This window comes from Zophobas morio, unplaced genomic scaffold, assembly GCF_036711695.1.
Source record: "Zophobas morio isolate AGI-343-1 ecotype UQ-CSIRO unplaced genomic scaffold, CSIRO_AGI_Zmor_V1 ptg000044l, whole genome shotgun sequence".
NCBI classification, from domain to species: Eukaryota; Metazoa; Arthropoda; class Insecta; order Coleoptera; family Tenebrionidae; genus Zophobas; species Zophobas morio.
The window spans coordinates 1,856,015-1,881,106 of NW_026972149.1; the positions used below are offsets into that span (position 1 = coordinate 1,856,015).

Consider the following 25,092-nt stretch of genomic DNA (forward strand, 5'->3'; position numbering starts at 1 on the left):
ATAATCTACCGCTAATTACGAATCTGAAGTCGCCGTCACGATATCTCTTCTAATAAACACGAAAAATGAATCCAAAATTTCCAAAAATTTTCCAAAAAAGTGGTTAAAATTGGTTTAATCGAGCGAAAATTGGGGTCAAATTGTAGACAATTTCCCGCTAGTTACGAATCTGAAATCGCCTTCACGATATCTGTTCCAATAACCCCGAAAAATGAATCCAAAATTTCCAAAAATTTTCCAAAAAAGTGATAAACATTGGTACAATCGACCGAAAATTGGTCTCAAATTGAGGATAATCTTCCGCTAATTATGAATCTGAAATCGCCGTCACGATATCTGTTCTAATAAACACGAAAAATGAATCCAAAATTTCCAAAAATTTTCCAAAAAAGTGGTTAAAATTGGTTGAATCAACAGAAAATTGGTGTCAAATTGTAGACAACTTCCCGCAAGTTACGAATCTGAAATAGACGTCACGATATATGTTCTATTAAACACGAAAAATGAATCCAAAATTTCCAAAAATTTTCCAAAAAAATGGTTAAAATTGAAACAATCGACCGAAAATTGTGGTCAAATTCTAGACAATTTCCTGCTAATTACGAATCTGAAATCGCCGTCACGATATCTGCTGCAATAAACACGAAAAATGAATCCAAAATTTCCAAAAATTTTCCAAAAAAGTGGTTAAAGTAGATTCAATCAACCGAAAATTGGTGTCAAATTGAGGATAATCTTCCGCTAATTACGAATCTGAAGTCGCCGTCACGATATCTCTTCTAATAAACACGAAAAATGAATCCAAAATTTCCAAAAATTTTCCAAAAAAGTGGTTAAAATTGGTTTAGTCGAGCGAAAATTGGGGTCAAATTGTAGACAATTTCCCGCTAGTTACGAATCTGAAATCGCCATCACGATATCTGTTCCAATAACCCCGAAAAATGAATCCAAAATATCCAAAAATTTTCCAAAAAAGTGGTTAAAGTAGGTTCAATCAACCGAAAATTGGTGTCAAATTGAGGATAATCTTCCGCTAATTACGAATCTGAAGTCGCCGTCACGATATCTCTTCTAATAAACACGAAAAATGAATCCAAAATTTCCAAAAATTTTCCAAAAAAGTGGTTAAAATTGGTTTAATCTAGCGAAAATTGGGGTCAAATTGTAGACAATTTCCCGCTAGTTACGAATCTGAAATCGCCATCACGATATCTGTTCCAATAACCCCGAAAAATGGATCCAAAATTTCCAAAAATTTTCCAAAAAAGTGATAAACATTGGTACAATCGACCGAAAATTGGTGTCAAATTGAGGATAATCTTCCGCTAAATACGAATCCGAAATCACCGTCACGATATCTGTTCCAATAAACCCGAAAAATGAATCCAAAATATCCAAAAATTTTCCAAAAAAGTGGTTAAAGTAGGTTCAATCAACCGAAAATTGGTGTCAAATTGAGGATAATCTTCCGCTAATTACGAATCTGAAGTCGCCGTCACGATATCTCTTCTAATAAACACGAAAAATGAATCCAAAATTTCCAAAAATTTTCCAAAAAAGTGGTTAAAATTGGTTTAATCGAGCGAAAATTGGGGTCAAATTGTAGACAATTTCCCACTAGTTACGAATCTGAAATCGCCGTCACGATATCTGTTCCAATAACCCCGAAAAATGAATCCAAAATTTCCAAAAATTTTCCAAAAAAGTGATAAACATTGGTACAATCGACCGAAAATTGGTCTCAAATTGAGGATAATCTTCCGCTAATTATGAATCTGAAATCGCCGTCACGATATCTGTTCTAATAAACACGAAAAATGAATCCAAAATTTCCAAAAATTTTCCAAAAAAGTGGTTAAAATTGGTTGAATCAACAGAAAATTGGTGTCAAATTGTAGACAACTTCCCGCAAGTTACGAATCTGAAATAGACGTCACGATATATGTTCTATTAAACACGAAAAATGAATCCAAAATTTCCAAAAATTTTCCAAAAAAATGGTTAAAATTGAAACAATCGACCGAAAATTGTGGTCAAATTCTAGACAATTTCCTGCTAATTACGAATCTGAAATCGCCGTCACGATATCTGCTGCAATAAACACGAAAAATGAATCCAAAATTTCCAAAAATTTTCCAAAAAAGTGGTTAAAGTAGATTCAATCAACCGAAAATTGGTGTCAAATTGAGGATTATCTTCCGCTAATTACGAATCTGAAGTCGCCGTCACGATATCTCTTCTAATAAACACGAAAAATGAATCCAAAATTTCCAAAAATTTTCCAAAAAAGTGGTTAAAATTGGTTTAATCGAGCGAAAATTGGGGGCAAATTGTAGACAATTTCCCGCTAGTTACGAATCTGAAATCGCCGTCACGATATCTGTTCCAATAACCCCGGAAAATGAATCCAAAATTTCCAAAAATTTTCCAAAAAAGTGATAAACATTGGTACAATCGACCGAAAATTGGTGTCAAATTGAGGATAATTTTCCGCTAATTACGAATCCGAAATCACCGTCACGATATCTGTTCCAATAACCCCGAAAAATGAATCCAAAATTTCCAAAAATTTTCCAAAAAAATGGTTAAAATTGAAACAATCGACCGAAAATTGTGGTCAAATTCTAGACAATTTCCTGCTAATTACGAATCTGAAATCGCCGTCACGATATCTGCGGCAATAAACACGAAAAATGAATCCAAAATTTCCAAAAATTTTCCAAAAAAGTGGTTAAAGTAGATTCAATCAACCGAAAATTGGTGTCAAATTGAGGATAATCTTCCGCTAATTACGAATCCGAAATCACCGTCACGATATCTGTTCCAATAAACCCGAAAAATGAATCCAAAATTTCCAAAAATTTTCCAAAAAAGTGGTTAAAATTGGTTCAATCGAGCGAAAATTGGGGTCAAATTGTAGACAATTTCCCGCTAGTTACGAATCTGAAATCGCCGTCACGATATCTGTTCTATTAAACACGAAAAATGGATCCAAAATTTCCAAAAATTTTCCAAAAAAATGGTTAAAATTGAAACAATCGACCGAAAATTGTGGTCAAATTCTAGACAATTTCCTGCTAATTACGAATCTGAAATCGCCGTCACGATATCTGCTGCAATAAGCACGAAAAATGAATCCAAAATTTCCAAAAATTTTCCAAAAACGTGGTTAAAGTAGGTTCAATCAACCGAAAATTGGTTTCAAATTGAGGATAATCTTCCGCTAATTACGAATCTGAAGTCGCCGTCACGATATCTCTTCTAATAAATACGAAAAATGAATCCAAAATTTCCAAAAATTTTCCAAAAAAGTGATAAACATTGGTACAATCGACCGAAAATTGGTGTCAAATTGAGGATAATCTTCCGCTAATTACGAATCCGAAATCACCGTCACGATATCTGTTCCAATAAACCCGAAAAATGAATCCAAAATTTCCAAAAATTTTCCAAAAAAGTGGTTAAAATTGGTTCAATCGACCGAAAATCGGGGTCAAATTGTAGACAATTTCCCGCTAGTTACGTATCTGAACTCGCCTTCACGATATCTGTTCGAATAAACACGAAAAATGAATCCAAAATTTCCAAAAATTTTCCAAAAAAATGGTTAAAATTGAAACAATCGACCGAAAATTGTGGTCAAATTCTAGACAATTTCCTGCTAATTACGAATCTGAAATCGCCGTCACGCTATCTGTTTTAATAAACCCAAAAAAAAGAATCCAAAATTTTCAAAAATTTTCCAAAAAAGGGGTTAAAATTGTTTTAATCGACCGAAAATTGGGGTCAAATTGTAGACAATTTCCCGCTAGTTACGAATCTGAAATCGACGTCACGATATCTGTTGCAATAAATACGAAAAATGAATCCAAAATTTCCAAAAATTTTCCAAAAAAGTGGTTAAAGTAGGTTCAATCGACCGAAAATTGGTGTCAAATTGAGGATAATCTTCCCCTAATTACGAATCCGAAATCGCCGTCACGATATCTGTTCCAATAACCCCCAAAAATGAATCCAAAATTTCCAAAAATTTTCCAAAAAAGTGATAAACATTGATACAATCGACCGAAAATTGGTGTCAAATTGAGGATAATCTTCCCCTAATTACGAATCCGAAATCGCCGTCACGATATCTGTTGCAATAAATACGAAAAATGAATCCAAAATTTCCAAAAATTTTCCAAAAAAGTGGTTAAAATTGGTTCAGTCGACCGAAATTAGTGTCAAATTGTATATAATCTTCCGCTAATTACGAATCTGAAATCGCCGTCACGATATCCGCTCCAATAAGCCCGAAAAATGAATCCAAATTTTCCAAAGATTTTCCAAAAAAGTGGTTAAAATTGGTTCAATCGACCGAAAATTGATGTCAAATTGTAGATAATATTTCGATAGTTACGAATATGAAATCGCCGTCACGATATCTGTTACAACAAACACGTAAAATGATTACAAAATTTTCAAAAATTTTCCAAAAAAGTGGTTAAAATTAGTTCAATCGACCGAAAATTGGGGTCAAATTGTATATAGTCTTCAACTAATAACGAATCTGAAATCGCCGTCACGATATCTGTTCCAATAAACACGAAAAGTGAATCCAAAATTTCCAAAAATTTTCCAAAAAAGTGGTTAAAATTGAAACAATCGATTGAAAATTGGGGTCAAATTGTAGACAATTTCCCGCTAGTTACGGATCTGAAATCGCCGTCACGATAACTGTTCTAATAAACACGAAAAATTAATCCAAATTTTCCAAAAAAGTGGTTAAAATTGGTTCAATCGACCGAAAATCGGGGTCAAATTCTAGACAATTTCCTGCTAATAACGAATCTGAAATAGCCGTCAAGATATCTGCTGCAATAAACACGAAAAATGAATCCAAAATTTTCAAAAATTTTCCAAAAATGTGGTTAAAATTGATACAATCGACCGAAAATTTGGGTCAAATAGACAATTTCCCGCTAGTTACGTATCTGAAATCGCCTTCACGATATCTGTTCCAATAAACACGAAAAATAAATCCAAAATTTTCAAAAATTTTCCAAAAAAGTAGTTAAAATTGGTTCCATCGACCGAAAATTGGTGTCAAATTGTATATAATCTTCCGCTAATTACGAATCTGAAATCGCCGTCACGATATCCGTTCCAATAGCCCCGAAAAATGAATTCAAAATTTCCAAAAAATTTCCAAAAAAGTGGTTAAAATTGGTACAATCGATCGAAAATTGGGGTTAAATTGTAGTCACGATATCTGCTGCAATAAACACGAAAAATGAATCCAAAATTTCCAAAAATTTTCCAAAAAAGTGGTTAAAATTGGTGCAATCGACCGAACGTTGGTGTCAGATTGTAGACAATTTCCCGCTAGTTACGAATCTGAAATCGCCGTCACGATATCTGTTCCAATAACCATGAAAGGTGTACTCAAAATTTCCAAAAATTTTCCAAAAAAGTGGTTAAAATTTGTTCAATCGACCAAAAATTGGTGTCAAATTGTAGATAATCGTTCGCTAGTTACGAGTGTGAAATCGCCGTCACGCTATCTATTCCAATAAACACGAAAAGTGAATTCAAATTTTCCAAACATTTTCCACAAAAGTGGTTAAAATTGGTTCAATCTACCGAAAAAAACAACAATTAATGATAGGTACACGCCACTAAAGCATCAATAGAATGTGAGTTTATGGCACCTTTCTGAACACATTTACTTAGTTAATGCACATACATTAGCTAGTCAGTGCACACTTTGACGGAATGAACAGTTTGATTGTAACATAGACACATTTTTTTTATATACAAAAACACGTATACGTGAAACAGAAGTGGACCATATTGCCTACAAATGGAAATGGGAAATCACCATTTTCGTATTTTGTGGGCTGTGAAACTCCCGAAAGACATGAAATTAGTTAGTTTAGCTTGAGAAGTAAGACCGCTAAAGCACAATTCGGAGAACATGGTAAAGACTGGTAAATATTTTCCTGTAACACATGTAGGCTATAGATGTCATTAGTTACATAGAAAGACACTTCTGTCAACGGGCTTGTGTAATCGTTGCAATAACCTTAGAAATAACATGTTAAACAGTGGTGCCATCTCCAAACACGGCGCAGAATTCTGTGTTAGTTAAAAGGAGGCCCTTTGTGTGAATTCGCTTTATCGTTTCAAACATCTTAAAAACATTTTCGAGTGAAATAATAAGAAAATTGAATCAGTTCAAGTCAGATGTGTGAATAATAGTATTCAAAGCTGTCTAGCATGTTCATTTTCGCTAATGATATTCCTTTGTAAACGTAATCAGTTGGCAGGATCTGTGTTTGGTAGGTGACTATTTTCTAATTAACTTCTTCATAAAGTAACTTTTATTTAATTTGGCTTAGTAGTTAATGAGGTCTAATTCGATTTACAGAAATGTAAATTTACTTCAAAGCGATTCTAGGTAGTGCAATCAGCACACTCTCTGTTTAATATAATTGGCAAGTTGTGTTTGTATTTATATCGTGCCAGTTGCACGGTCTTATGTAGTCGGTTCCTGCCACTAAAGTACTTTCATTAAACAATTCCAGGAGCGTTAATCCTCAGCCAGTGAAAATATGATATGAAAATAGATGAGCCACCAAAAACCGACTCTAACATGGCTCAACACAAACACACTTGACCCTTACTGATAACGGGAAAGCGATTTTATGTTATTCACTTTTAAACCCTAATCCACCTTTAGGATTCTGATCGTTTTAAATCAGTCCTTTCGGGCTACAGACTTTCCTTTGCATTGAATTTTTCAACAAACGTTTTGTAAAAGAAAGGCTCGCGGTGGAATTTTAATCTCTTTTTACGATTGACAAACATGAGACCGAATATCGCTGCAACCTAACACAAGTAATTTTAATAGTGTAGGAAACGATAAAAAGGATTTGTGGCATAGGTGGTAGGATACACATATCATACGTGACATATAAACCACAATACATCACATTAGGCTGCAAACTCCCACCGCCTCACCCCATTCAAGCAGCAGCGCAGGCCACTACGTGCCTTGTATGTATTGCTAGTTATTACACCAACCCGTGAAAAAACACGACAGAGCCGGACCAAATTTTTACGCCCGCATATCGCAAACAACGCTTTTTACGCTCACTCACCCACGTTCTCTCACCTCTCAGATACCAAATCGACACCCGATAATTAACTATTTTTATTTACTTAACTCTACCTAAAACTAAAAGTCACAACCACACTATTTAGATCAGAGGAAAGATAGAATCAGTGATTCCACGCACATCATCACTGCATTTTATAGATGACCCTCCCTTTCAGAAACATTCGCCGTCCCTCAACTTTACAGGATATCGCTCTCTACGTCTGGAGTGTTTTTGAAATCACAACGTTTCCACATTACTCAAAGATTTACCAGGCACCTAAATGCTATAAATAGCGAGCCAATTAGCAAATTTTCTCGCAAGAAGACAACAGATAAACACTCATTTGTGTGTGCGGCAACCATAATTCGACAGACTTTTAAACAGTCCTTCGAGCTGGTTAGATAATGTCAACCAACTTCCTGACTGAAAACAGGTATTTAACAAACACTGATGCCAGACTAAACAGGCATATTTTACAGTCAGATAATGATATTAATTACGCTGTATCATTGTTAATCTCGAGCTTAATATTCAGAAGAAACTGTCTCCAAACAATAGGATACAATTAACTACAGCGATGTTCTTCATACCTCGTCGGTTCTAACCGCAGTACTAATAAAGCATACAACGTGCAGATTAAACCGTAAAATTATACAATATTTATTTCCTAAAGCAACAATTTAATCACATCAGCCATGTGTAGTAGCTGAGGTGCAACTCAACTGGAAAACAATGCCGGTGGTCGCCCAGACTTTTTTATTGCATCGACTTCCGCCAATTAAGTAAAACCTTGCATTTTATTTTAATATTAGATGTAATAATTCACGTTTGGTTAATTCTAACTTAAAATCTTATCTTAAAATTATTTTAATCAAAACCAAGAATAGAAACGTCGATGTCTTTCGGAAAAAAAGTTCATCAATAATGCGAGTAAATTATCAATAATCTACTTAATAAAAATAAATTGTTACGTGTTTACGACTTTTTTGATTGATCGTCCAGTTGGCCGCAACACATTTATCCGTTTTTTCTAAGTTTGATAAGCACGACACAACTGGTTAATTATAAGTAACCAGGACTATTTCTTTTTTTATATTCCACGCCGTGCCCTCACGTAATTGCATCGTAAATTTGAAAGTATGCAGCTAAAATAATTTTTATTACCTAGGTGCATAGTTGTTAAAGTACGTAGCCACCTCAGTACTCCCATCTTCTCGATTGTCAATAATTTACAAAAACAACAAATTTTTACAGCAATTGCTCCGTTTTGCCTCGTATCCAAACATTTCCTCGATATCAAGTTGACGCATGTTTGCTTTTTCGAATGTGAGTTTTAATTTTATTTCCAGAAGCTTTGGATTTATTTACTTTTAAAATAAACAGTCTGTGAGAGCTTGCAACAAATTTTCAGCTGCGAACAACACGTAAAACACTGGCGACATATTTCTGAAGAAACATCGCCTGATTGCACGAAAATGGTGGATGCGCCGGGTTGCGCTAAACTCCCATCATCAACAAATGAATGTTCAAAAGGAAACGAAGATATTGTTTTTAAACGCTTCCACTGAATATTGGTAAAGTGAGTGCGTTGCGGTTCGAGCTGTAAAACTTTATTGCCAATTAGAATTTGCGTAAGAGGGTAATTTCATGGCAATCAGTTTAATTTGTTGCTGGCCGGTGTCTGTTCCACCATTATGTCAGACAATATCGATTTTGCGGATAGAGAAAATCCCCATAGACAGACATACAAACAATGCAAATGCAACGCAAATTGAATAAAATGCATACGGGTCGTTCCGTTCGTACGAAGGCCTGCTTATGTCGCCAAACAAATAAATTCATTGCAGCGGAGAAAAAATCCGATATTGTGGAGCAAGTTATTGCATGGAGCTCAGAAACGCGCTGGAATTTGCTCTGCAAATGTTTAGCAACTGATAAGAGAAAAATGAAAATGTCAGCTTCGTTCCTATAAGTACTACAAGAATAAAACGATATTCAAACCTGGTCACACGACTTCAACGCTAGCTGCAGTATAAAACAATAAAGCTGTGTAGCTGATTCTGCAAAGCTCTATATCCAGCTTGAGACAAAACGGATTTAAAAATCATCAAGCTGTGTTAAACCGTAGTAGTTACGATTTTGCAATTTACAAATAAATAAAAAATTGAATTGTCGTTTTTTGCAACTAATCACTAAGAAAAACAAATATGATGTTTTTTAATAATGATTGCTGACGTTGAGTTTTATAAAGATTTGGTAGCATTTGGGCATACGTTAAGACAATCGTGGTTTATGCCCTGCACAGGAATGAAATTCCTAATCACAATTAATCTCTGTTACAGTTGAATATTGTTGTTTGAAACAATTAAAGGATGCCATTTTGATTGTCTGAAGCAAAATTATTCAAGTCGCCAAATAGAGAGAACGCTTGCAAGCCAGTGCTGCAAAGGCAATGCTCGTACGCTGTAATAAACATGGAAAGACACTATTTCACTCCACTGTTAAACACAAACAATTAAACAAGAATTCTATTTCAACTAATATATTTCGTAATTTACATAAATTCAGCTTTCGGGAAATTCGCGCTTTTTCCGAGCTACTCGAAGTGCTTAAAAATAGAATTCCGAAATAACTTAGAATTTCATTGAACCGATTAAAAAGTAAGGAGGGTATTATGAACGACTTAAAAGTCTTTTCGGGAATTACTAAATTGTGAACTTAGCTTTCATCAATTTTTTTATCAGCAGGTGACATCCAGTTTTACAGTCGTGTTATTTTACAAGACACGAGGTTTTGTATGTTACATTTACTATTGTAATAAAACCATTGAATTTTTACGAGCGAATAACTGTCTTTATAGATCTATCCTTGTCTGACTTGTGAGAAACAACCACTGCGTTAAAAATAAATAGTACATTCTGAATCTGATACATTTCATCGAGCGATAATTTGCTTTGCATATTTTGCACTTGAATCTGATAAAAAACTGCAACTAGAACCTCATTTAGAGCTTAAATGAACTGCAAATTTTAACTGCACAAAGCTGTGATTAACGGGGAGGAGACGTGCTTGGCATTGACCAGTCTGAACGTCATCAGATATATTTTTTTTCAAAACAACTAATATTTTATTTCACAGATAATTTTTTTCAAATTCTGTTTCTTAATTTGTCCATGATAAAAAAAAGCCGGAATATATGAATTCGTATGTCGAATATTTTTACATATTTTAACAGCCACGCCATACTTGACATTAATTATTTAATCATCTTGGACCAAATCTTGACAAAACTTCTTTTGTTATTACAACTAGAGGACAAAAATAGCGAAGCTCGCGGAACGAGCGAGATATTTTCCGTATAAACTTGTGTTGTCTTTCGTGGATTAACTTTTTGGCAGCGATGTCGATCTGCGCTCTGACATTGAACTAAAAGTGTCCATAATTAAGGAAATATCCACTTTGGGACATCACCACTCCCACGGCAAATACGCAATTAATGTTTACATCCGCGCTATCGATCAATGGACCTCGTTTTGATGGAATTAGTAAGGGTATAATCTTCCGTTTCGTGGAAATTTGATATTCGCGTCCGATATGCATTAAACTCGTCCGGACACACGTTTCCTTTAAGGATAACTCTTCATTTCATTTGACAACGTTCGATACTTTTGGCACGCAGAAAGCTGCACATGTACATCTTAAACAAAGAAAAAACCATCTAATTTATTCATATCGTTTCCAAATTAAATTACATTATCCAAAACACGCAACGTTTAAATGCAAATAGATGTGTGCGCAAACTGGGCGCAACAAATCGATGAATCAGCATTGCTCTCTGGACATAATTTCGGTTTTAACAGCGACAACAGAGCAGGTGATAAATAACGCAATAACAAAAAATCGATAGTTTTTAGCAAAATTTAAATACAACTGCTGTCAGGAAAGTGCATGCAATGTCACAATCAAATCATAATAATATTAATAATAATAATACTCATAACAATAATATTATCTGCAACTAAGTGGTGAGGTACAAGGTTGTCATAAATCGTAAATAATCTAGGGCCCAAAACTGCACCCTGGAGTACTTTCGGACAAAACGGAATATCTTTTATTTTCTATGTGTATAATTTCCGTAAATCGATAAACATAATTTGGAATAAGTTTTATAAAAAAACCTGAATATTGGAACATGCTCATTAGAGTCCTCGATGCGGCGCTTCACATGCAAGATCTACATCAGAATAATTGACCCCAAATCTATTTTACTAAAAGCCACAGATTTAGGAAACACGATGACTTTAGGCATATTGGTGGGTGTTAGTTTATTTATATCAACGACGCTATAAATGGAATCAGCTTCTGCTGTTTTCGTTAAAAGAGTGGTAAAGATCGTGGCTGCTCTAATGTATAGAGACACAATATATTTTTTGCGATGAATAAATATTCGATAAAATGTTATAACGCATGATTAAATAACAAAAAAGCGTGCATAGAAAAATCCGAGAAAAAGTATTTGGTAGAAAATGGAGTACAGATTGGGTCAAATGGAGACCGTCCTGAACATATCGCATCTCCATAAAAATGTTAACAATAGGTCGGTTTGTGGAGACCTTCCGTAAAAGTGTTTGATTTCAATGGAAAACCGATCAAATATGGGTAACGTACATATTGCAACATTTGTAGTATTATTATAAACACACAACTTTTAACATATATCCAGCAGCTACCGCAAATAATTTTGTTTTAATTAATTCACAAATATTGGTTATATTTCGAATGATTTCTCGTTTGCACCGCACAAAACGGCGAAATAAATTAAAAATTCACGATGGCTGCTGTAGATGAAAGGACAGATAGGAATACAAGAGCCTAACAACTAAGTATCGTCAGTACTAGAGACAATGAAACACAATTTCGCTTTACAGTGACAATCTGACACGGAGTAGGGGAGCGGTGAGAGAAAGGAGAAGGGCGAAGCCACCGCCAACTCCCTCAATGTTGAAGGATTCCCCTTGTAAGCTCATACTAAGCTGGAATGTAAACAAAACAAGCTTGCTGCTATTAATCGACTATAGCTGCCGACATCTTAAATTGCAAAATTTAACACCGACCAAAAACCATAACGATGAGATTAAACTGATTGTCGACGTGGCGGTAGTCAAAACGGGCATTCCTCCCTTCGTTGGAAAATTAGATTTGTACCAGCGCAGCTTAATACGATTACTACGTCGCAGAAGCATTTTCCACTTCTTGCCTATTTATTGTTAAAATTAATAATAACAACGAAAATGTTACTGAAGTTGATTCTGCTACAAAACTTTTAATCAGGTTTATTATTTTGACATGCTCAACATTTCATGTATTTGAGAGGTCTGACGTGTTCATTCTTAACACCCAAATCTATTAAAACATAGTTTGAGAGTTGTGAAAACCAGAGTTTTTTTTTGAGAAGCTTTAAGAAAAGTGAAAGTGACCATACCGACCCGTAAGTACCGAGATGGACCCTGCACGATACCGTTTTTTATACACGCGAGCACGATAAGCCAATAAGCCTGTCTTGTTCCCACCGCCGCGTACCGTCTCCGAAAGATCCCCGTTTCAACGTCGCTGCCTCCTCAGGATTCAAAACAGTCTCGTCCAGTGAGAAGTCAGTATTAGACCGGCCAGGGGTGTCTCAGTGGCACTAATTGGTTTAGGGCGCTGCGCTGAGGTACGCCACACCCAAGATATCAAGTATGATTATTCAACTCATTTCACGCCCTACTCAAAAATGAAATCCCCTAGTGGGTGAAAATACCGTACGAAGCAATTAGTGTCCAAGAAAGAGTTCAACACCATGGTGGGTTAACACCGGAGGACCGTACCATCCGGTCTGGTAAACCTTCGCCAGAGCCCCTTTGCTCTGCGATTTGGCCTAACCCTACCTATCCAGTTCAGGTTTTACGTGACTCAGGTACCTGGCTTGTCGTTTTCCTCGAACCGTCATGGCGGGTCAGGGTACAAATATCTTCCTCATACCCCCTTACCGCTGCAAGCCCACTTACGAATCATAGAAGTCTCGGTACCAAACTTTGCAGCCCTTTTAGAAGGAACTGAAGGTTTTGTCCGGCCTGAACCATAGCTCCCGTTTGTGAAAATAGCCTGTACGACGCAAGCTACCTAAAGCAACAGAGGCTGTATTTTCATATCTTTGATCCAAAAAGTATGTAGTACCAATTCCGGTGTCCCTATCCCGATGGAACCAGGCTAGGTAGAGGTGACTATACTAGGATAAATCATGAGATAGGAGATCTAGAGGCGCTTAAAACATAATGGTGCGACAAAGTATATACAAAAAGTAATGTCCGATTTTGTCAAAATTCAGTCATATAAATTGCATGACGACGTAGGGTCTACGTATAAAATACAAAGTTAATGCCGATTCGTAACTGTATAATTGGCCAGCTCTGTCTCTTCCTGGAATTTTAGTTGCGTTTTTACGTTGAATAATTTTGAATCTTGTGATCACCCTCAAATCGCTCTGTAGATTTCGTGAACAGCAGCGGGTGTTCCTTATGATGTATTTAGTGCTAACAGGGTGTTGCCACCCACATAATGTGTCGGTGGAAAATTAGTGAACTGATTTACATCTAAATCTAGTAGTGCATACCCTTTAACAGGACCGTAGTGAGTTGAATAATGACCTCTATTCTCCATTAGTATTCTAACTATGTCCTAATGTTTCTATCGATCAAATATTACCGCTTAACGACGCCGACCGTAATTTTTACAAATTACTGTTTTAGCAAATTCAATAACGTTTACTAATTCCAATTTCGGAGGCAATTCCAACTTGTTACTCTAATGAAGGATTACGAGGGTGTATCACATTTATATATGAGACACATCTTCGCAAAATAATGTGCTTGGAAATAATGATTTATTCAAGCGTAATCAAGAAATTATGCATTAACTGCGGGGTACATTTGTCACAATAAATTAAACTGGATTTAAATATGACTATGAATATTTATGTAGTTGACGCTTTTAAAATGATTAATGACCCGTTTTCTTTGATCGTGATTAAAAAAAGCAATTGTGCGTGCATCCACTTACCGTGGACGAACTGCGCCCAACAAAAACGAACACCCTAATACTAACTCACCCTATATAAGAACTTTTTTCACAAAATTCGCAACGCCGAAGGCCTGATCCTTTACATCTCCACAGAATAATAGTTCACCCATTGTTGTCTACATTTACCAACCCAAATTGCCCCCGGCACTATTAATTTGAAATACAAGATTTAGAAAAATCGGTTCAGTATAGTTAGGCCATATACACAGTCGTTTTAAACTAGTATATTCGTAGTAAAACTCGATGTTTCTATCTCTGTCTTGCACGCTACTCTATACAACTAGTAGACTTTATTTCAATTAGAGTGGAACGCAGGGTGGGAAACTAACATAAGGTTAGGTTTAAAGCACAGTACATTATTCAGAAATTTAAAAACTTGGAAAACCGTTCAGGAAATTGTAAGTATGTACATATAATTTCGATCCGCCGGACAACAAGCAAACACATCCACGTCTTTAGAAGTGCGTACTTAAAAACATGTTTGCAGCACACACATTCTATTAATGAAACAAATCTATGACGCTATGCGTGGGCTTGTTTGATGACATTCTGTTAAATAATTACCAGTAATAAATCGACTTCATGCAAGGTTGAAATTTTGTAATATACGGACGCAGTACTGTACGAATGGTTAACCATACGGACATTTTTGTAGCATGTGTACTGTCATTGTTTCATTTTGGGGGCAGCGACTTGAATTTGCTTAATTTACAGGGTCCATTGTAAACCTTAATGATGTTTTCATTTCAGGATCCGTTATACTGAAGGATGGAGTGGAGCCGGGGCATTTTGATGGTGACCTTTTTAACGTTTTTCCTGACGGTGGCACTCTGTCGTCTATGGGACCACCTGCAGCTCCACAAAATCGCTTTGAACCTTATTTTGACGCACTGACTGCACGCAATGTAACAGCCCTTGTTGGGAAATCGGCTTATCTCAGCTGCCGCGTACGAAATTTAGGAAATAAAACGGTGAGTTTTTCATTTTATTGACTTTATAAAACCTGATTTGTGAAGGATTCTTGCGTACGACTTGAATTCACTCAATATATCCACTGATACAATAAGAACTCTGTTATATTCGGTTATTATTTTCATTTGGCTCCTCGATTCAGGGACTGCGGAAATGTGAGGAAATTTAAAAAGAGAGATAATAAATTTTAAAAATACAGCCACCTTCGGAGCACGAGATCATTGTAAGGACAAGTAAAGTCGAAAAATTGGTATTGAATACAAAGTATAAGTTATCTGTTGAAAATTCCCCAGAAGTAATATGAATGTAGTTCTTCTATGACACACTTACAAAAACATCCTAGAATCGTTAATCGCGCTTTAGCGTCGTAGCGACAACGGTGAAAAATATATCTGTCGTTTTTACCTACACTGCTTAATATGCATAATTAGAGGTAATTTATATTAATAGTAACAGACACACCTTCGAGTAAAAAAGGGTAGTAACGAGTTTTTCATCTATTGCCTACGACAAGCTTATCGTGAAATGTCATGTCAGTGTTTTGATGTGTGGGAGGCACGTAATGATAAAGCAAAGCAACAACAAAAAATAAATGTTAAAAATAAAAATGTCTTGACCTCCGCTCGGGTGCAGCTTTTAATTTACCGAAATCTTTTTACTTTATTTTCGCGAAATGAAAAGATGAACCGTTCGTGCATGACGAGATTATAACTCGGGATATACAGAAGGGCAGAGATGCTTTTGTGCTTGACTTAGTACACGTGACCCCATCTACTAGATGAGGGCCTATTAAATCTTCGGTAAAGTTGGCGAAAATGCGGGAAAACGTTTTAAATGGCAAGGACCAGTTGCTATTCGAGCAAAATATTTATCGGAAACGACGTTTATTTTAAATGACTTCCACAACGTAAAACAGGATTTTAAGTACACATCCGCTCGGAGCTTTGTAAAAATGACCATATCGCTGCAGATTTTACTCACAGCGTTTTTAAAAGAACGAATGTAGAATTAGGAAAGTTTGATAAACGGTATTGTTACAACGTGCACAGCAAATATGTACCGTTCCATGCTTTTGCAAAGATACATATTTTAGTCAAAGCTTTTCAGTTTAAAAGTAAATACAATATTTCTCGTTTCCAACGTCCATGCATATTGCTTTTTGCTTGCTCAACACAGATATATAAAAATCAGGTGCACTCACCGGCCGCAGATAAAGCAAGTGCCCATATAACTTCTCTCGAAAAATTACACATAAAGTGTGGTAATATTGTATCATCTTTGTGAATACAACCGTAAGCAGATTTTATACTGACCTACGTATTTTTCAAGAAGAATTTCAACACAGCTCTGTTATCGCTTTATTATTGCCTTTTTCGTTCATGTCAATATTCACAACAATTCTTCAAACGAATGGGTCAGTTCAGTCGGAGGTCCAAGGGCGCCAGCAAGTTGTCAACAGTTACCTTACACTTAAAATTGCCATATTAAAAGCATCCAGTGAAGGCTAAATTTTACTCGGTCGTCAAAAAAGCGTCCAGACACGAACAAGAAAAAACCTAATTAAAACAGTAGAAGCTTAATCAAAAGTTAGATAAATTGAAACATGTTTGTTAACCAATAAAAAGTGAAAATTTGAACAGTTCAAGTCTAGAATTAATTGAATTGATCATTAATTTAAGTAATGAACGTAGCAAAAATCAGCTAATTTGATAATGCAAATACAGGGAATAAATAACAAAAACTCTTACCCAATTTAAAGGTTCAATAATAATTAATTCTGTAAAGTCTTGTGCTCTAAGTATGCACAATAATAATAGTTGTCTCCAATACGTGATCATGTTACCATTTGACAAAAAAAAATCAATGGGCAACAATCACAGTCGCACAACTTTTAAGAAAATATTCAAGAAATTCCGATAATGGAATTTAAGCTGATAATTATAAAAAAATCTTGACTACCGAACCGAGATTTAATTGAAATACAACTTGTGACGCTTACTTCCAAATCAATGAGAAAACTGACGCAACTAATATTAGTACTAACATAGTTGGACCTGTCCGTCTGTCTGTTCGTCTGTCCGTCTGTCTGCTGTCCAGGATTTTTATTAGACAGATTGTCTCCGAAAGTACTGGGCCGATTGTTGTCAAATTTTGTATGTATATTAGGTATATCGTGTAGATGGTGAAACGCTAACCAAAATTTGTCTAATCATCCCCACCACTAATGTAATGACGTCACTTCAAAATTGTACATAGTAATTGGGTTCTAAATTGTATCAAATAACATAGTCTTACACAAGTACTTTATGACTCCGAATTGAGATTTTACCCGAAACGTCCAGATTTTTGAAAAAAAAATCAAAATTAGGAAACAAGATTTTGACATTTAATTTGTAATCTACAAAACCGAATGGTTTGAAATCTTGCAAATATTTTAAGGTTATAAAGAGCATAATAAATTTTTAGTCAAAATATATTTGCTTATCCCCTCCAAAAAATCGATGACGTCAGGTCAAAAGTTTGCGAATAAATCCTATCGAAAATGTACAAAATATGATGAGTCTGTACTTGTAATTTATCATTGCATTAATATTTGTTGGATTTGCATATACAGGGTGACTCAAAAAAAATAACATTGTATTTCAGGAGCGAGGGAAGTTGTGCCGAAACAACTTTCGACCAATTTTTTAGTACACCATGACCGTGATTGGACAGACATTATACAACGAAAAGAGAAACCAAATCATTGGATAATCGCGAGGTTGTGTTATAGGCAACCAAATATACATTTTTTAAATTCTAGATTTATTTCAAGTGGTTTGGTCCGACGGATTAAAAAATAATAGTTTTATCGCCAATTTCTGACTATAATTTAAATCCAAAAACAAATACTGTTAACAAATATTCTCCAAACAAAGACTCAAATTGTCAAGTGAACTACTGAACCTGAAAACTCGTGCTGAAAAAATTTGGTGTCACTATTTTTGTAGGTTATAATTCCACCGTGAAGGTTTTACAGCACATGTAAAGCACCCTCTCACACGATCGTAAACCGGAATGAAAATTTTATTTTTACGATCAAAATCAAAGACTAATTTGGTGCGCATATGCAAATCAATAACCGCTTGCAAAACATAAAAAAGCTCGTTGGAAATTCTTTAAATTAGAGCTTGCATTTAGCGGAATAAGAGAGTTGAGTTCATTAATTTTTTATAAGGATAAGAAGTGTTGAGGCGCCCCTCGCTACAGAATTTAATTTCAGTGGTTGCTATTTTCAGGAAGGTGCACTCAAAATTAGATAATAAACCGTTACGTAAAGTTAGAGACATAAACTGTAACTAAATGGGAAGGTTGTTTGTTAGTAAGTATTCGAAAGTTTGTTAGAATTTATTTTAATTATTAAATCATCTGGTTTTCGGAACTCGCACTACGTAGACGTTGTCAACAAAGCAGAATTGTATACAAACATAAAAGGTCCTGATTATACAGGTTATGAACATGCTAGCGGTGCCATATAATTTATTCCACACATGTAAATACACGCCAGGTAATTTATACTTAACTCAGGTATGCTTGCTATATAAATAAAAATAACGAAAGCAGCTTTTCCGTGACCTAAAGGATATTCGTATTTAATGTATTTAGACTAACTAAAACAACTCTAGACGTGTACGTTTCAGGTCTTTATGTTAAGCATCATTAACAGAACTAAATAAATGAACAAAGTTTTTTAAATAAAACTGGACTGCAACTAGTTTTCAACTGAAATACTTTTTAATCGCTTAAAGTGCTTTAAAATGCAAAAGTTTAATCATGGATTAGTGCGTGCAATTACAGACATATACGTCGAACGACCGGAAAACGAAATCGTACTGATTCACAGTTGGCTCTGATCATTCATTAATGAATCACACACTATTTACAAATTCATTGAGAAGACAGCCACAAACTCGCATATTCTCTTTAAGTAGAAAAGCAAACACTTCACAATGTATCTTTATGTACTTTTTAATTTGAAGCGTTTGCTACGTGCCAGTAAATAATAATGCGAACTCATAGACTTTCGCGAGCAGAAATGGCATTTATATTATTCATCAACATTCTTCGACAAACTTTAATCAAACGCATTTTTTCTACTTCACGGTTTGTATAAAATTAAGCCCAAGTGCTCGCTTTCAAAGTGTATAACTTTGCTACAGTAGCTTTGGAACCACCCACCTGGACGTAGAATTAAGAGGTTTCTTTTAATTTCTTAAATATTCTGAATAGCGAGGGTTGTTTTAAACAATTAAGTGCTTAGTTCTGGGGCTTTAATTGAAACTTAAAAATGGAAAATTTAATAAAAGAATTTTGAAAGGTAAAAGAAGTAAAATGGTTTACGATATTACATTTTTCACATCGTTTGCGACCTTATTAAAGCAACCGTCAGTGACATAGTGGCTCGGTAAAGAAACATTCTACATTGAAACGAATTCATGATTTACGTAAGCCCCAATTAGAAAAATCTAAGGTCAAGTACATATATAGAAGTTCCCTCGTCTTTGTGGTATCAATTTTAGAAAGGTTGACATTGTTAAGAAGGAAACAAATACGCGAAGATAAAAAATTGGAATGACGTCATCATTGTTTTGAAGGAAAAGATTAACGTAGTTTAGTTAGCGTTTATCGCCCTCCCGATAATCGTAATCGGTTTGATGGTTTCAGAGTTTATCTGCGTAATAAAGTCGGCAACACACAAATAGACAGACGGAAATGGAAAACGTCAAAAAACACGAAATTAAACATTGGCGAGGATGAATTCTTCACAATAGGTTTCTTAGTATCGCTCGGGAAGTAATTAATAAAAACGGAGATGGTCTTTAATGGGGGTTGTAATTGTAACAGGAGTGAAGGTTTATAACTCGATCAAGCATCAACAATTAAGTCGATTTTCATGCCTCTAACGACGATAATGGGGTTATTGAAAAGTTTCCCAGTTGAAAACAAGCATTAGTTAGTTATTAAAGATAATTCGTAAGCATGTGGATAATGCATGTAGTTCGGAAGGGTAGTGGACTGTTAATCCGTAAACGTAGAATTAATTAAACGGTTAATTTTTGTTTGTTTAGAAGCCACAAACAAATTAAATTAATGAGAAGATTTATCGACATAGTTTATTTTAATTTATCGTGAAAGTTGGATAGTTAATTTATTAGTGGCGAGCAAATACGAATAAATGCAATTTTAACAGTAAATAAACTATTCAACGATTTTAACTTTCAGAGTTGAGTGAATCGCTAGTTGTAGACCTAAAAACTTTTTTCGGTTAAGTGAAAATGTAGAACTCGGCTTTAAAAGTGGAATTATTCTAAAAACGATATCTTGGTATCAAAACCAATTTCAACTGTTTATTGTAATCTCGAAATTTTATTTAAGAAACGTGTCCTGAATTGCAAATTGGGGAACAGTTAAGACAGAATTGTAGAAAGAATTCAATTTTGTTGTAGCGTATTTCATTTTGCAATGGACCACGATGTTATTCCGGCGAATTTAAAAAGTAAAATATCGAGATTTATTTGCATAGGTATATCGGCTAACGAATAAAAAAATATTGGTTCTTCGTTGAAAAAACAGCCGTCTAACAATTTTAAATCTCACGATTTATTCGGAATTAATCCCAATTATACAAGTTCATTCCTAAAAAAACCGCGCTCTCGCTGGAAAAACCTACCCATTTGACACGTTTTGCACATTTGCCTCTACGGAATATATAATTTCTGTAAAAGAATTTTTGTGATAAAATAACACAGACCCTCGACCCACATTAATAAAACAACTCAAACCTCTATACTTAGTCGTTATTTCATTCCCGGCTCGAATCGATGCGGATGCAAAATATTTCGATTTTCCTTTAATGGCCAAAGTTACAATGAAAACGTGTAAACAGTGCAAAATACAGAGATCGTCTTTATAAATGGTGTAAAGTAAACTTCCCCTAAATCAATCCACACCTCATTGACTTGCTTGGACCCAAGCGAATCTAACCTGATCCAGGTCAAGTAGGGTACCTGACACTGTATTAATTTATTGTTTATCTTAAACCCTTCATGAAACTATAATAAGGGGCGAATCATCGAGCCCTGAAATTAGGAACGCATACTAATGCGAAGATGGATGTTTTATTGCCTCGCATTTTTCGGCTCCTCGTACATCATCCATTCTTAAACACTCACCGAAAGATGATGTGAATTTTCAGACCCATTCCCGATCTATTATTAACGTTGTTATTATTCCATTATTTACTACTCAAAATAGTAATGATTTCTCCCTCTTTATACCATCAAAGGTGAAAAAGTGCACAATAAGTTAAAGATCGTCTAGAAAAGACAATCAAGATGGCGGAATGTATTCGTTAATCTATCAAATAAACCATCCTTGAAATTAGCGTGCAATGGTGGTGGAAATTCAAACCCTATGAAAAAATTTTAAAGTTGACGCTACTCAAGATTATACAACTATGTAAGCAAATTAGAGAATCAGAGCACATCTTAGCGCTTACGTTGCAAAGAAATTAAATTCAATTAAGGAGTAGTTAAGAATTTTTAGAGGCCCGTTGTTCCATCTCTGAAGATCACCCTTGTAAAGACAATGACATAAAACAATACGTAGTTAGGAGACAGTTCTAATGTTCTAATTTTAGAAATTAGCTTGCAAAACGACAACCGGCTTCTATTGATCAATACATCAACTATATAGCCAAGATAGCCTCAGATGATCGTTTAGCCATAAATCCCCATGTTGGTAAACAGTAGCTTTGTTATAAATGCGATGATAAATTCTGTCATGCATTATGAACCCAAAGATCTTGGCAGAAGTCACTAATTTGCTTATATTGATTTATCCGCTTAGTAGAAGCCGAAACATGAATAAGAGAACTTTTCCACTGACCGAGAAACAAACGACTTAAATAGAATTTTCTATGAATAATTTGCGATGAATCCACATTTTTATCGCAACTGCTCTATACTGGTACATTTGCATAATAAGTATGATATACGGAATACGTAGGTGTATTACTTTTATGCCACTTTTCCCTGTGAATTTTCTTGTGTAGTTCAAAATAAATATAATTAGCAGTTCAATTCTTCTGCTTTTTATCCACTACAATCCTTTGTTTTACGTTTCTCATCGAATTTGAAGTTTAGCGTAAGCACGAACTTTATTTCTATTTCCTACAAAACTTGAAAAGCTATTAAACTGGTTAAGTGTATTGCTTGTATGTACCCACATTATGGAAATGGAAAACCAATCGCAGTACCGTGTTTAAAGAGAATAAATCCTGCACATTCCAACTTTAGTGCACTAAATACTTGTCATTTTGGATGCATTGCAGGAATTTTTAATTAATAGTTAAGAATGCAATTAAATTTCATTTAATGCACAAGAACAATCCTAACATGTTCAAAGCACAATTAATTACGAACATTGTACATTCTAATTGCAACTACGTCTATAGTTTAAATATCATCTCCCCATTCGACCGTTGAATAAATTTAGTCAAAAAGCACACTTTCCAAAGATTTAGTAATTGAAATTTGTTAAATTGCTCTAATCGTACGTTATAAAGTTACAAGGAGCTGTCGCTGATGAAACTTAAACGTGTGAAAGGAATTCTACTGATTAGATCAGATTTCAGATTAAGTAAGTTGAAAGCTGAGGCTTGAATGGAAATTTGCAGACAGTCTTTAACAACTGACTCGGGAGGATTATGTCTCTTGCCATGTATTGCGACGACTGAAAAAGCACAAAACGAAACCTAGAAGGTATTAAGTTATTTCGTCTGGTATAAGTACAAATTTCTGCTACGTCTGTCTTGTGGTTTATGAATCCGCCCCGATTTTTTACCCTAAACATCTAAATTATTCAATTAGCAATGTGTCGCACGCCGTAGTTTTTTAAATTTAACTGAATCCGGAAAAACGCCGAACTTTATGAAGTCGAACGCCGTACTTTATAAATTCATTACGTCATATAAACGACGAATACCGTAATTTTAACTTTATTATAGAAAGTTTGGACATTCTAAAAACCACTTTTAACTTAGAATTGCTTGTATAAGGCGATTTAAAAAATTAATTAGAGAAGGAATTTATTTTATTGATCCAATCAAAATTGGTTCAACCTTATTTTCCGAAATTTTGAGAATACAGTACTGCACCTATTCAAACTGACATACGTATCCTTACTAAAAGGTTGATAACGTCATCACAAAATTTTATTATGAAAAAAGAGTCGACAGATCTGTCTGTCTGCCGTCTGTCGTCTGTGTCGATCTTAAATTTTACATACTCCTAGACACAAATTTTGGCAAAAAAATCCAAATTGCATCATCACATTTTAGACCAGTATAAGAGCACTGACGTGTGTGGACAGGTATTCTTGCTCGGGCGCCAGTTTTCGAAAAAGTACCGGGATCACTACAGTATTGGAGGCCCGGTATCTCTAATAAGTCACGTAAACGGTACTACGTGGTAGTATAATTCAGTATATAATTGCTACAGAGCGGCAAATTAAAAGCGGTTCCCTTTTAGTAGGAAACGAAAAATCAAAAACACTATGTTATACGTGTAGACGGAGGGAAAGTGGACGACTTACTCTGGTCTACAGGATATTCATCTCCTCAGTGTTGGATAATCGGAGAACTTGAGTCTTGTTATGCCAACGTAAACGTATGAAGACGATTATTGTTTCGGATGATTTTTTGCGTGCGCATCATGGCCAACTAGAGCAAAAATTTAAAAAATCACACGGTATTATTGATTAACATAGATAAATAATAATAACAATGGCGCGTTAAATGTACACAAATGTATGTGTTTTAACATCCTAAAGACGTCTGTTGATTTTTAGTCAATAATTTGCGTGCGTTATGAGCCGGAACTGGGGGCGCACAATATGGCGAGTAATTTTTTCTTGTTTTACGTTAGAATTTCGGATCTCGACAAATTTAACATAAGCTATGAAGAAGTTATGGAGGAAGTGTTGAGCAGAAAAGGTTGCTGCTGTTTGATAATTTGGCGATAAAATTCGGTAACAACTTCCAGTTGAACGGTCGGGAAGGTCGTAAAATTGTAATAGCTATATATCAGAAATTTTTGTCAAGCAGAGTGGTTATATTTATTAATGGAGTGATCGCGAGGTGTAAACAAATACTGTTGGCTGCGAACAAATCCTATAAATTTAGGATCGAGCGAAAAGGGTAAAAAGTGAGAAATGTATCAAGAGCAAGTTTTGTCTGTCTTGAAAGTTGGATAGACGCAATGGAACCGGAAATTTAATTTATTTCTCTTCCAAAATGGCTCGATGACTTTTTCAGTTATCTAAGGAATGCTGAACCACTTGGTGTAGTTTGGCACCGAAACATAAATTACAGAAATTTAGTAACAATGGGGACAATACAAACATTATGATCACATTATATGGTAGAGCGAAGGCTTAGTATTAATCATCCGTATAAGTCGCTGTATCCTAGTGAGACAATGAGCCCATCGACTCAGTTATTAAAGTTTAAAATAGAAATCCCACAACATTAAATAGCATGTTCTTGTTTGACACAGCTCAAGGCCCATTCTTGTCTGTTTTCAGCCATTTATCTTTGCAAAGTTAGAAATTCTGCTGCATTCATAACATAATCCTGCTCAGCGAGATTCACGGCAGGATCCCAACATAAAGTGAGTCTGTAAAGTTCAAGACACTTAAATACCAGGTGCACACTTAGCTACTTTTAATTCGCCAACAAATTTGCGCATTGTTCAAATTCGAAACGAAACAGCTGTTCTAATTGTGATAAATTCTGTACTAAAATTCGAAAAGAAGCAGT

The 25,092-nt window shown here is 35.1% G+C and overlaps 1 protein-coding gene across 2 annotated transcripts in view; it reads left to right on the forward strand.

Annotated features, from left to right (window-relative positions):
- Positions 1 to 25,092, forward strand: part of LOC135141610 (protein sidekick-like) — a 230,700-nt gene that overhangs the window by 183,372 nt on the left and 22,236 nt on the right. For both annotated transcript variants that reach the window (XM_064072864.1, XM_064072865.1), the window contains exon 3: positions 15,012 to 15,232. In XM_064072864.1, coding sequence (XP_063928934.1) covers positions 15,012 to 15,232 — 221 coding nt within the window. The remainder of the gene's footprint in view (positions 1 to 15,011; positions 15,233 to 25,092) is intronic.